Source organism: Stegostoma tigrinum, chromosome 4 (assembly GCF_030684315.1).
Source record: "Stegostoma tigrinum isolate sSteTig4 chromosome 4, sSteTig4.hap1, whole genome shotgun sequence".
Lineage (NCBI taxonomy): Eukaryota > Metazoa > Chordata > Chondrichthyes > Orectolobiformes > Stegostomatidae > Stegostoma > Stegostoma tigrinum.
This window is the reverse complement of record NC_081357.1, coordinates 98,712,165-98,726,470: the sequence shown is the minus strand read 5'-3', so window position 1 is coordinate 98,726,470 and position 14,306 is coordinate 98,712,165. Positions and strand designations below refer to the sequence as shown.

Genomic DNA, 14,306 nt, shown 5'->3' with positions numbered 1-14,306 from the left:
GAGGAGTTGAGGCCTGAGGCAGATGAGCCATGATCTTCGAGGAATTTGGGGCACACATGAGAAGCTGAATGGCCTACTATTTCTTATTCTCTGATATAAATACAAGAGGTTTCTTTTCTTTCAATTACCAATGCTGATAAACTAGATCTGGGTTGCGTAACTTGCTATTACCAGTATTGCTCAAGTGCAACTGAAAAGGTGAATAATGCAAGAACAATTGTTACTCACAAGGAACACTTCTCTGGGTCCGCAATATCGCTTTCTGCCCCTTCTCGCTCATTGTTGGTATGGCAGGTCGAACTGGCGCAGGGCGAATGCCAGCATTCCAGTCAGAACTCTGAGTTCGTGCCTTGACCTCCTCGGAATTAAAATCCCCCACTGCACTTTGACGTGCCCAAAGAGGACGCACTTGGTGTTTCTGATTTACACTGAAGTCAAGTGACATGGACATCTGAGCACAAATCAAAGCCAAGAAAATAGATAGACAGATAGATGATGGTTACAATAAATGAAACTCATGAAAGGTAAGATGCCTGTAGATGTAATAGACATTGTTGATAAGAAGGAGTTAAAATGCTGTGTGGATCTGATCTGATGCATCACTGTGAGCATAGCACCCCTGAATTAGGATTGGGAGTAAAGATTGGGCACCTAAATTCAATAGAAATGATTCAACATTGTTTTCAAAGAAAATTTTATCTTTTTCAAAAATGTTTTCAAACAAATTTTACAAAGAAATGCAGAATTGTTTTCTCTTGTTCAGTATCCTGGCTAATATTGACCCTCAGCCCACATTACTAAAGTAGATTATGTGATGACTTTGTGTTTGTTTAAACCTTGCTCTGCACAAATTACCCGCTCTGATTCTCATCAATACAACAGCAATTATACTTCATAAGTATCTCGCTGTCTGCAAAGTGCTTTGGGACATCGTGAGGTTATGAAATGACGCATTCCTCTAGTCCTCTTCCCTTGAGCTGCATTCATCTTCTCACCATTAAATTATTTTTCTCTCCATAAACAGTAATACTGTAGACACTTAGGCAACAGTGAGCATAATTGCTTTAAAATGATGGAGAAGGACATATATATGACAAGAACCAAATTAAAAGATGGGGAAAAGCTGATTTTGAAATGCTGAAAATGGAACAGAGAAGAGTAAAATGAACAACAATGTTGGCAAACAATGTCAAACAACAATGGGAAACACAGGATGCTGGGAAAAATATACTCCATTAAAAGAAAGAACAAACTAAATGCAATTGGGAATGGATGGATTAATAAAGGCCTAATGGAACAACTGATAGTTTGGAAAAAATCATCTACTAAGGGAGAAGGACATAAGTGAGCATTTAGAGATTGGAAGAGAAGTTATAAACACAATTAGGAAGGCAAAGAAGAATTATAAAATTAAATTATCAAGGAGCATTGAACACCATGAAACATCTTACTGGTACATTACTTAAAAATGGAAAGCTGTAATGGGACTAGCATGATTAAGAGATAGACAGGCTAATACCTCTAGTATGAAAGCATAAACATTAAAAAATATTTTTCCTTGATATTTATCACAGCAATAGAAAAGGTTGACATTAATTGATGAGATGAATAATGTATTAGATACACATAAAGTAAAAATGGGATTTATTGAATAGCAAACCCATACAAGATAAAACCCCTGGTGTGGATGGACTGATTCCACATATTTAACATAACCTAGGAAAAAGATAACAGAGGCATTACAACTTATATTTAATAATTTGCTAGGGGAAAGGGGCTGGCAGATAGCCAACATATTTCCAACATATTGAGAAGAAGGGAATGGAACATCATAACATGTACAGGGATTTATAAACCAGTTAGTTTAATGTCAATGATAGGAAAAATATCACAATCGTCAATAAATGAGCGAATATAGGTACAGCTAGAAATAAAAAATAAAACAATAGTGAACAGTCAGTGTAGATTTAAAAGGGAAAATCTTGCTTGATCAATCTTATTTGTAGAGAATGGTCAAGTAGATGTAATGTATCTAGATATTCAGAAGTCCTTAGATAGGCGTCCCATTAATAAATTATTCAACAAGGTCAGAGACAATGTGAAGTGAGAAAATAAAGATGTAACAGATTGCTGGTTGGTTACAAAGCGGAAAGCAGAACGGGATTAAAGGATAATTATTCAGAATGGCAGAAAGTGGGAAATGGTGTTCCACAAGGATCAGCGCTGTTCATTATTACATCAATAATTGGGACTTTGGAATCAAACAGAATTTCTAAATTTGCAGGTGACAACAAATTAGGGGGAGAGTTAATCCTGAGAAGAATTGCAACAAACAAAAGAGTGGCATAAACAAACTTGCAGAATGGGCAAATAAGTTGAACACACATAAATGGAGGCAATAAATTTCGTTGAGAGTAATTGGGAGACCACTTATTACTTAGAATGTGTAAGTCTAATAGGGTACAAATAAAGTACAGTACAAATGATGGAGAGACAATCATTGCAGAAATGGTAGAGAAAACCAAAAGCTGCAAGTCCCACGTCCGAACATGATACCCAAGATTTTTGTAGGGATGAGATCAGAAGTCGGTCGTACTTCACACATGTGCATTTTGTGGCAGCAGCTACTCGTGTAAACCAGCAGCTGCTTCCACTGCGTGTGATTTTGGTGATTCAACGTTGTGTCTGAAACACAATATGCATAGATTAGACCTGACAGGAGTAAGACTGCACTTTACAAAATTGTTAGAGATGAGGGGCACTATTTTGAAGGCAAAGCAGAGTTAACATTTCAAGCTTTTGTGCTCCTGAGATGCTGCTTGGTCTGCTGTGTTCATCCAGCTTCACAGTTTGTTAGAGATAATGGGAACTGCAGATGCTGGAGAATTCCAAGATAATAAAATGTGAGGCTGGATGAACACAGCAGGCCAAGCAGCATCTCAGGAGCACAAAAGCTGACGTTTCGGGCCTAGACCCTTCATCAGAGAGCTCTGATGAAGGGTCTAGGCCCGAAACGTCAGCTTTTGTGCTCCTGAGATGCTGCTTAGCCTGCTGTGTTCATCCAGCCTCACATTTCACAGTTTGTTATCTTGGATTCTCCAGCATCTGCAGTTCCCATTATCTCTTAACATTTCAAGACCCATGACTCTTCATCAGAACTGTTAGCAGTTAGCAAAATATGGTATCTATGCTGAAAATGACCCCAAACCTTTCAGGTGTTTGCCACTTCAACACACCATTGTGTTAAAGAACAAAGAACAAAGAAAATTACAGCACAGGAACAAGCTCTTTGGGCCTCCAAGCCTGTGCCATGATCTGTATCCCTCTGCTCCCTGCCCATTCATGTATCTGTCTAGATACATGTTTAATGACGCTATCATGCCCACCTCTACCACCTCTGCTAACAACATGTTCCAGGCACCCACGAACCTCTCCGTGAAGAACTTTCAACGCATATCTCCCTTAAATACCAATATTTATTTCGCAGACCTGCTGCAATGTTGCAGTGAGCCTCAGCACAAGCTCAAAGAGCAGCACTTTATTTCCTGCTTAAGGATCCTTCAGCCTCGAGGACTCAACATTGAGTTCATTAATTTTACAGCATGATTCCATCCTTCCACGTTTTTCACCAAAAACCAAACCTGGTCTTCTTATGACATGGGTTGCTTTTAGCACAGCCTTCCCATTCTCTCCTATTCTCAAGATCACTTATTCAGCTTCTCTTATGTCCTGGCCTATTATCAATGTTGTTTGCCTACCTTTTTCATATCTCTCTGTCTGGGCTCTAACACTACCTCTCTGCGCAAATCTCCCCCAAACCCCCAACCTCATCTTCAGCATAAATACTAAGTTTTCCTTGCTGCTATCAGTTATGATGAAGAGCTACTGGACCCAAAATGTTAGCTCTGCTTTCCATCCACAGTTGCTGTCAGACCTGCTGAATTTCACCAGCAATTTCTGTTTTTTATTTCAGATCTCTAACTTCCCCATTTCTTTCTTTTATGTTATCATTTTGGAGAGTAAAGGTAGCCTTACATCCTGGGACATCACTGGGGCAGGTCAGGTGTCATTTAGGAGAGGTCAGGTGTCCTTTGTGGTTGGTAAAAGTAGAAATAAATGCGTATAAAAGTACACAGATGCAAACAGTTAACAGATCTATCAAAATTAATTGTCAAAGTGTCAAAAAGAATTCTCAAAAATAACTGTCAGAAATATCAAAAGGAACTGCTGGAGTATTTGTTAAGTGTCAAAAGCAACTGCCAAGCTTTAAAGGCATTTAAAAGTCACACACTTTAAAACACTTTTTAAAGACTTCTAGAGTATCAGAAAAAAGTATGCTTGCTAGTTCATACACTGCATGATGTAAGCCTGAAGGTTATCATTATTGGATTAGTGCGGCATGACTGATTTATCAACCTTCCATTACCATAGTGTTGCACCTACTGTTTCACAATTTAATTGACACAATAGGGGAATGCTTTGGAACTAGTGATCATAATACTTTTAGTCTTAAAATAGTTATAGAAAAGGATAAGTCTTCCATAAAAGTTTAAGTTCTTAATTGGAGCAAGACAAATTTTAAGGGTATGAAACAAGAGCTTTCGCAAGTTGATTACAGTAGACTGTTCCTAGGTAACGGGCTGACTGACAAATGGGTGACCTTCAAAAATGTGATAATGACAGTTCAGGGGCTGTTAGAATGAAAGGCATGGCTGGTAAAAATTAGGAAAAAATGGATGAACAAAGATATTGAGATTCTAGCCAAGAATAAAAATGAATCATATATTAGACCCAGACAACTGGGATCAACTGAATACCTTGAAGAGTATAAAGAATGTAGGGGCATTCTTAACTGGGCAATCAGGAAGGCAAAGAGGGCATATTATATAGACTTGGCAGACAAAGCGAAAGATAATCCAAAAACATTTTCCAAATACATTAAGAGCAAGAGAACTAGAGAGAGACAGCAGGATCCTTTAAAGAACAATGAGGTTGTCCTTGGGTTGAACCTCAAGAGATGGGGGAGATATTAAATGAATGTTTCGCATCAGTGTTTACTGTTGAGAAAGAAATGGAGGCTAGAGAACTCAGGGAAATAAAAATCAATGTTTGAAAACAGTTCTTAATATAGAAAGAAGAATAAATGCTGGAGGTCTTAGAAAACATAATGGTTGACAAATCTCCAGGACCTGATCAAGTGTATCCCAGTATGTTGTGGGAAGTTAGGGAGGAAATTGCAGGCCCCCTAGCAAAAATATTTGTATCATCTATAAACACAGGTGAGGCACTGGAGGACTGGAGGGTGGCTAACATTATGCCATTGCTTAAGAAAGGCTGTGAGGAGAAACTTGGAAACTATAGTCCTGTGAGTCTGATATCAGTAGTGGTAAGTTATTGGAGGCAATTCTGAAAGATTGGATTTACATGCATTTGGAGAGGCAAGGATTGATTAGGGATAGTCAGCATAGTTTTGGTGCAAGGAAAATCATGTCTGTTATACTTCATTATTTAAATGAGGTAACCAAACAAAAATGGACGTAGAGTAGTAAATGTTGTTTACTTGGACTTTCATAAAGCCTTTCGTAAGGTTCCACAGAATAGACTAATTAGTAAAGTTAGATCACATTGGATTCAGGGTGAGTTTGCCAATTGGGTACACAATTGGCTTTATGGGAGGAGACCAAAGGTGGTGGTGTTGGAGGGTTTTTTGAACTGGAGGCCTGTGATCAGTGGTGTTCCATAGGGACTGGTATTGGGTCCATTTTTGTTTGCCGTTTATAAAAATGATTTGATATTTTTGGCATCTTTAGTACATTGTCAGATGACACCAAAATTGGTGGTATAGTGGAAACAGAAGCAGGTTATTTAGAATTACAAAGAAATCTTGATCAATTGGGTCAATGGGCCAAGGACTGGCAGATGGAGTTTAATTTGGACAAACGTGAGGTGTTGCATTTTGGTAATACAAACAAGGATAGGACTTATACAATTAATGATAGGGTCCTGGGTAGTGTTGTAGAACAAATAGACCCAGGGGTTCAGGTATCTAATTCTTTGAAATTTGCATCACAGGTTGGCAGGGTGATTAAGAAGGTGTTTATCACATTTGCTTTCATTGTTCATACCTTTGCGTATAGGGGTTGGGACATCATGTTGGGGTTGTCCAGGACATGGTTGAGGCCTATTTTGGAGTACTGTGTGCAGTTCTGGTTGCCCTGTTATAGGAAGGATATTATTAAACTGGAGACAGTTCAGAGAAGATTTACAAGGATGTTGCCAGGAATGGAGGGATTGAAATATAAAAATTGACTGGAAAGGCCGGGACCTTTTTTCACTGAAGTGTAGGAGGTTGAGGGGTTATGATACTGAGGTTTATAAAATCACAAGGGGCATGGATAAAGTGAATGACAAGGATCTTTTCCCTTGGGTGTGGAATTTCAAAACTGAGGGGCAAATTTTTAAGGTGAGAGGAGGAAGATTTCAAAAGAGACCTGAGGGGTAACCTTTTCACATAGACAGTGCTTCGTGTGTGGAATGAATTGCCAGAAAAAGTGGTAGATATGGGTACAGTTACAACATTTAAAAGACATTTGGACAAGTTTATGAATAGGAAAGGCTTGGAGGGGTATGGACCAAGCGCAGGCAGGTGGGTCTTGTTTAGTTTGGGAACGTAGTTGCTGTGGACTGGTTGGACCAAATGGTCTGTTTCTATGCATGTATGACTCTGACTCTAATCCGAAAGTACTTATAAATTCTTTGAAGTAGGATTATGAATTCCAATGCTTGTCTTTAATAAGGGATTAAAACACTTAATGAAATGTTTGTTCTTGTAAGGGATTATATAGTTGAATGAATGTAAATATAGTGAATGGGTTTTTCTCTGTAAGTTTACTTTTTTAAAATAAATTCTGCAACAACAAATTTTATTGCCTTTCAGCATGAAACAGAATTCAGGTTTGTTCATGATGCGACCTGAGGAGGATGGTATGGTAGGTATAAAGACACAGTGCAAAAGCACTGAGGCAGGGCTCCTATCCGGCCTGCTTCTGTACATGGCAGACTTTGCTTTCTTTATGGTATCGGATGACCTCACTTCAACCTGGTTCCCAGAAAAGGAAAATCATAACTCGTGGGTTTGTGGAACTGACAAATGTTCCAACTCAAAGCTCCTCTGTCAGGGGCAAAAATTCAGGCCTATGTTTTAATTCTAAAGGGATAGTAATGAAAAGTAGGAATATTACGCTAACCTATTTCAGCAGGTAATCACATTCCTTAGATTAACTACCTTGAATTTGATCAGTGGTCAAGTACTGGGGGATGTGGCTATGAAAGAGGCAGGTAGATGAATCAAGGAGGTAGTACTGAAAGCCTCAACGCTTGGGCTTGTCTAACGCGTTTGAGATTCTTGCTCCCTCTGTGGATGAGAACAGGGGTTTGTAGAGAGATGAACAAATTAACCAGAGCACTGTCTTGTTGAAAAGATAGGCAGATGGGCAGAAGGGGTGGAGTTGCCTTGTTAGGAAAAAAAAATGAAATGAAATCAATAGCAAGAAGCAGTATGGGGTCAGAAGGTGTAGAACCTGTGTGGATAGAGTTGAGGAACTGCAAACGGAAAAAGACCCTGATGAGAGTTATGTACAAGCCTCTTAAGAATAGTCAGGATGTGGACAGAAAATAAAGCAGGAGATATAAAAGGCATGTAAGAAAGGCACTGTTACAATAATTATTGGGGACTTTGATATGCAGGTGGATTGGGAAAATCTGGTCGGTGGCAGGTCCCAGAAAAAAAATTCATGGAATGAGATGGTTTCTTGAAGCATCTACTGATACAGCTCACTAGTAATCAGGCAATTTTGGATTCTGTAATGTGTAATAAAGCAGACTTGATTTTGGGAGCTTAAGGTGAAAGAATCCCTAGGGAGCAGTGACCATATCATGATAAAATTCATCTTGCAGTTTAAGAGGGACAAGTTTGAATCAGATGTAACAGTATTATAATTGAGTAAAGTAACTGTTTACAAAGACAAGAGAGGATGTGGCCAAAGTTGACTGGAAGGGGACCATAGCAAGGAAGACGGTGGAGCAGCAATGGCAGGAGTTCCTGAGGATACTTCGGAAGACACAGCAGGAATTCATACAAGGAAGAAGAAACATATTAAAGGGAGGACGAGGCAGACAAGTCAAAGGCAGCATAAAAGCAAAAGAAAAAGTATAGAACATGGTCAGGAATAATAGGAAGCCAGAGGATTAAGAAGCGTTTAAAAACTATCAGAAAGCAACTAAAAAAGCAGTAAGATGGGACAAAATGAAACAGGAGGGTGAACTAGCAGGGGATATAAAAGCAGGTTTCAAGAGTTTTTTTTCCTTTATTCATTCACAGGATGAGGCCGTTGCTAGCTAGGCTGCATTTATTGCCTTCCCTAATTGCTCAGTTAAGAGTCAACCACATTACTGTGGGTCCGAAGTCACATATAGGCCAGACCAGGTAAGGATAGCAGTTTCCTTTCCTAAAGGACATTAGTGAGCCAGATTAGTTTTTCCTGACAATTGACAATGGATTCATGGTCATCATTAGATTCTCAATTCCAAAAATTTATTGAATTCAAATTCCACCATCTGTCATGGTAGGATTCGAACCCAGGTCTCCAGAACATTATCTGGGTCTCTGAATTAATAGTCCAGTGATAATGTCACTCAGCCATTGCCTCCCTATTTGACGTAGAAAACGTAAGAGAGAGACAAGACTGGGAAACAAAGAAAAATAAGAGCAGGGATGTAATGCTGAAGCTGTATAAAGCACTGGTCAGACCGCATGTGGAATATTGTGAGTAGTTCTGGGCCACGTACCTAAGAAATGATGTGCTGGCCTTGGAGGGGATCAAGGGAGATATACAAGAATGATCTCAGAGATGAAGGGCTTGACATATGAGGAGCAGTTCAGGGGTCTGGGTCTGCGCTCAATGGAGTTTAGAAGGATGAGCGGAGATCTCATTTAAACTTACAGAAGGCTGGATTTGAGTGGACATAGAGAAGATGCTTCCAATAGTAGGACAGACTAAGACACGAGGGCATGGCCACAAAAAGAAGGGACGACATTTTAGAACTGAGATGAGGAATATCTTCAACCAGAATGTGGTCAATCTTTGAAATTCATTGCCACAGAAGACTTTGAAGGCCAAGTCTTTCAGTGATTTTAAAGACAGAGGTCAATAGGTTCTTGATGAGTAAGGGAGTTCAAGGGTTATAGGGAGTAGGCAGGAGAATGGAGTTGAGAACATATCAGCCATGATTGAATGGCACACCAGATTTGATGGGTCAAATGGCCTTCTCCTGTTCCCATATGTTATGGTCATATGGTGTATTTCTGGTTATTAGATTATAAAAATGACGGAGGCAGAGTACGCAGAGAAGATTTACAAGGATGATACCAGAAATACATGGATATACATATCAGGAAATAATTGCCATACTCTACCTCTCTATCTTGAAAAAAAGACTGAAGAGTAACGTAATAAAGATCTTTAAAATTATTAAAGGCTTTGGTAGGGTAGATACCCAGAAAATGTTTCTTGTTTGAGGAACAGCAGAACTGGAATATAAAACAGTCACCAAGAAATCTACAAGGCAACTCAGATGAAACTTATTTATCAATAGAGTGGATAATTGAAGATTGGATAATTGATGCAGAGTGGGGAGGAGGTTCTGCCTTTCACTTCTAGTATTTTTAGTGGTTTATGTAAACTTATACCTTTTGTCCAGTGTTTTTTTTGCCCAAAGAATTTGCTGGCATTTGAGCTTAAGGACTATCCGAATGACCAGCCAGAATGCAGATCATGACAGTTTGGAGTAAGATATCAGAACAGAAGGATGAGAAGTATGATGTTTAGATGATTCAAGATTTATGGGGATGGATGCTTTAATCTTTTATTGGCAGGATTGAGACTTCCATTTGGTATGCTGTTTGCCTAGTGCTAGGGTGAGGTACATCTTGACTGATACGATATTAGGCGTTAAGGGAGCTGAAGGGGGAGGACACAAATATTGGGATCCATGTTAGAACCAACATGAAAAGGAACTGTAGGCTAAAGATCCCATTCAGGAATACCAGGAACTAGCAATTAAATTGAAGGAAAGGACCTCAGTGGTAATAACCTCTGGATTATCACCTGAACCACATACTATTGATCATGCCTGAAAGAGTGGTACAAACAAAAAGTTTATCTTCTTAGGTCAGTGATACCAACCAGAATTGGGACAGAAAGGAATTGTACTGTTCAGATGGGTAACATCTGAAACAGGCTGAGTTTCAAACACATATCGCTATAGTACTGGCCCAGGGTTCTTGATTGTAGTCCAGTGACATTACCAAAAGGCTAAAACCTATGGCCGGTCTCCCTGTCTCAGGATAACAAGGTCAGCCTTTTTGAACTGAGACAAGGACAAACATCTTCACACTGAGGGCTGAGGAACTCTTCGGAACAACCTTCCCTACAGACACGAGAACGCCTGCTCATCCGGTATGTTCCAGACACAGAGAGACAGAGAAATTTTGTTTGGAACAGACTTTAACAGGGCAACAGACTTGAGGGGCTGAATGGCTGTTTCATGTCATGGTTTGCTATTGGAGGGTAAGAGCACTGTGAAAATCTCAGTTTTGCAGTGATGTTCCATGTATTTGAGTTTACCACTCACTCTTTCTCTCTGGACAGTAGTTTATCACTGGTTTAGCCTCACTGCTTTTCACAGATAACTCTTCTCACTAAGTTAATAAATTTTATAATGTACAACCTGAAACTACTTAGAAAATAGCTAGCACTGGGCCAATAACTAATCTGTTCAGAAATGTTATTATACACCTATGGAGAGGGTGGGACTTGAATCTGTGCCTCTTGACTCAGATAGGGACACCATGAGTGTATCAGAAGAGCTCCTTGCACCACAGCAATACTTCCTCTCTCTCACGCCTACCAGGAATCACTCTGTGAAACATAAAAGGGACAGCTACCAGGGTTCACACTGCGAAAACATAAAAGAAGTTACAACACTCAGCAGCTTGCGCATCATCAGCTTCTGACCTTTCTTCACAACTAGGAGATAATAAACATCTGGTAACCTCTCACCAGTGATTTGAACAGGATATGGACGCAATTACAAAGATGGCTCTGGGGTGAACACCTCACAGATAGGTGAAGCGCATACTTCAATGTAATGCATTACTGGCTTTCATTGACCGTAGTTCTTCAAAATCACTGAAACACCTTTCCTTCAGAATCCGTTAATCAGTAATTTCCCTTATACTAGTAATGTACACTGGCAATCGCAGCTCTGGGGATTCACACCTGTATCTATCAAAGCATGTACAGTGCTCGTACATCCATGCTGATGTCTGTTAAGCTTCATTCCTTCTGTGGGAGAATAATAAGTGTAATCATTACCAGGCAAAAGTGGACAGGATGCCTGGCATAAGGCTCCTGACCAACTTCAAGAAGCAGGCTGTCATGGTAGCAAGATACTATAAGGTGGGGTGGAGGCTAGATAGACCTTAAGTTTAGGGTAAAAGTTCGACACAATATTGTGGGCCGAAGGTCCTGTGCTGTGTTGAACTGTTCTATGTTTTATAGTGAGATCAATTGCTGAAAGAGAGATAAGATGTCTACAACTATCCAGTGAGAAAACCTTCAATCTGCTACTTCCACATCATCCTTGGTTAAGTGTGGCAGCTCGTAGTACAAACATTGTTTATTTCTATGCAGCCTCCAGGTCGTCACTTCCAAGCCCAGACAAAACAAACAAAAGACCAATTCCAGTCCCATGTCTAATAGCCCATCAAACCACACTCCTGAAATCCAAGAGGCAATTCAAAAGAAACCTATTTATTCAAATAGCAAGGAACTTACTACCATGCTGAGCAGTTGAAATTCATAGTGCAGATCCATCTAAGAGTAAATCAGACAAAGATATGAGAGAGAAGGGAATAGAATGTCACGATGCTAAATGAGCGTAGATGGGAGGACACTCAACTGGGTGGACTGAATGGTCTGTTTCTGTGCTAACTATCTTATATTATCTTAAATAATTGCGGCTTCCAATCATTTGCTCCACAAAAGCATTTCGCAAAAGGTTAAAGATTTTGTAGGATATCAAGAAACCAGAATATTCTGGGTTTTGTTGTTTATTTTCTCCAAATATGTTTCATCAAAACAAAGTATTTTCTTTAAACCTGACACCTTTTAATTTTAATTCGTCCATCCTTGTTTTTAAACCATTCACTGCAATGAGCTACTTGTCATTAACTAGCTGAAATACTCCAAAGAGGCAGGTATCCTGTCACTAAGTCACTCTTTATTTACAGGTGGACATTGATCCAGCTCCCTCAGAGCCAGCTCTCAGAATAAGAAGCATTCTTGGTTAACTATCAGCCAGAGCTCCCCAGTTGGACCAGACTGACAGCCTCAGTCAGGGATTTAATATTCTATGAGGTCCATCTGGCTGACATCATTACAATCATTACATCCCTTCCCCTCTGTGTCTAAGGACATAGGGCGGTTCTTTACTTTGTAGCTCCACTGGTGTGTTTTAGCACCTGGTCAGTTTCTTCCAACTCAGTCTCTGATATGGGTGCGATGTAACGCACAGGAGCTCACTTCTTGTGCCAGGAGCATCTTGGAAGCGACATCTGCAGTGTTCATCTCGGATTTCGAGGTATTTTCAATGTTTGATGGAGAGGGAGAATCCCAAGGGCTCCAGTACAGTCAGAAAGGCCTTTGAGGAATTGGGCACGTTTTGCTCCCAAACCGTTTGAGAGTTGACAGCTTTTATATGGTTCGCATGTTTGTTAAGTACCGTTGCACCTACCTAAATTTTACACGTCATTGGTCCTGACCTTGCATCAACCATGCCTCTTATCCATGCAGGGCCATTCCTGTGGTACTTGCACAGAACTTCGTCTCTGAAGTAATCTGTTTCTGTCGCTTAGAGGAGTCATGTGTTCGGCATGGGCATCCCTAATACCATTTCACCCCAGGGGAGATCAGATTTTACCTGGTGTGGAGTCTTCTCCCCATTATCCCACTGGAAGAAAACAACTTTCTATATCCACCACATTAAATCCTAAGAATCTTGTATGTTTCTTTCAGATTGCTTACTACTCTTCTAAATTCCCATGAGTATAGGCTCAGCCGACTCAACCTCTCCTCATAAGACAGTCCCTCCATACATGGTTTCAACCTAGTAAATCTTCTCTGGATTGCCTCCAATGTCAGTATAGCTTTTCTCAGATAAAGGGCCAAAAATTGTTCATTGTATTCCAGCTGTGGTCTGACTCCTGCCTTGTACCGTTTTAGCAGTATCTTATTATTTTTATACTCCATTTCCTTTCAAATAAAGGCAACATTCCAGTCACCTTCTGTAATACCCATATCTGTTGAACATGGGTGCTACCTTCTAGTGAATTATGTCTGATGACTCATAAATCTCTCTATTCAGTAGCTTTCTGTAATCTTTGTCCATATAAATAATACTCAGCTCTTCAATTTTTCCTGCCTAAGTGCATAACTTCATATTTCTGTGTCCCCACCCCACCCCAGTATATTTCACCAGCTAAGTTTTTGCCCACAACATAACTTGACTACATCCCTCTGTAGATTCTTTCTTGTCTTCCTTACCACCTGCATAACTACTTTGTGCCATCCATAAACTTGGCTGCAGTACATTTGCTTTCATCATGCAGGTCATTAATATACATTATAAATAATTGTGACTACACACTGATCCCTTTGCCATCACTCTAACTAAAGGCCACCAACTTATTAATGCCCCCTTTATCCCATCATTCTATCTTTTATAAGTTGGTCAATTTCCAATCCATGCTAAATATACTACCTTCAAAACAAGTTCAAATATCCCCATAACAGCTGCAGGAAATTAAATTAAACTAGTTATCACATTTGGAAACAGAAAAGTAGTATTGTTAACAATGATTATGAAACTACCAGACTGTCACAGAATCCATGGTTCATTAATGTCGCCCAGGGAAGGAGATCTGCCACCGTTACCTGGCCTACCCATGACTCTAGAACTACAGCAATTTGGCTGACACTTAAATGGCTTATTAAGCCATTTCAAAGACTACTTGGTTGTATCAAACTGCTAGAGAAACAAAGCATTATAGTTTACTTACACCACATGGACTGCAGCAATCCAAGAACATTTATCACCACTTTCTCAGGGACAATTAGAAAAGGGCAATAAATGTTGGACTTGTCAGTGATGCTCACATATTAAGTTAATCAAGTCAAGTTAATTCA

At 39.7% G+C, this 14,306-nt stretch overlaps 1 protein-coding gene across 4 annotated transcripts in view; it reads right to left on the bottom strand.

Annotated features, from left to right (window-relative positions):
* fbxo16 (F-box protein 16) overlaps window positions 1-14,306 on the bottom strand; it is a 49,975-nt gene that overhangs the window by 6,390 nt on the left and 29,279 nt on the right. For all 4 annotated transcript variants that reach the window (XM_059645570.1, XM_059645571.1, XM_059645568.1 and 1 more), the window contains exon 9: window positions 229-451. In XM_059645570.1, the coding sequence (XP_059501553.1) occupies window positions 229-451 (223 nt within the window). The remainder of the gene's footprint in view (window positions 1-228; window positions 452-14,306) is intronic.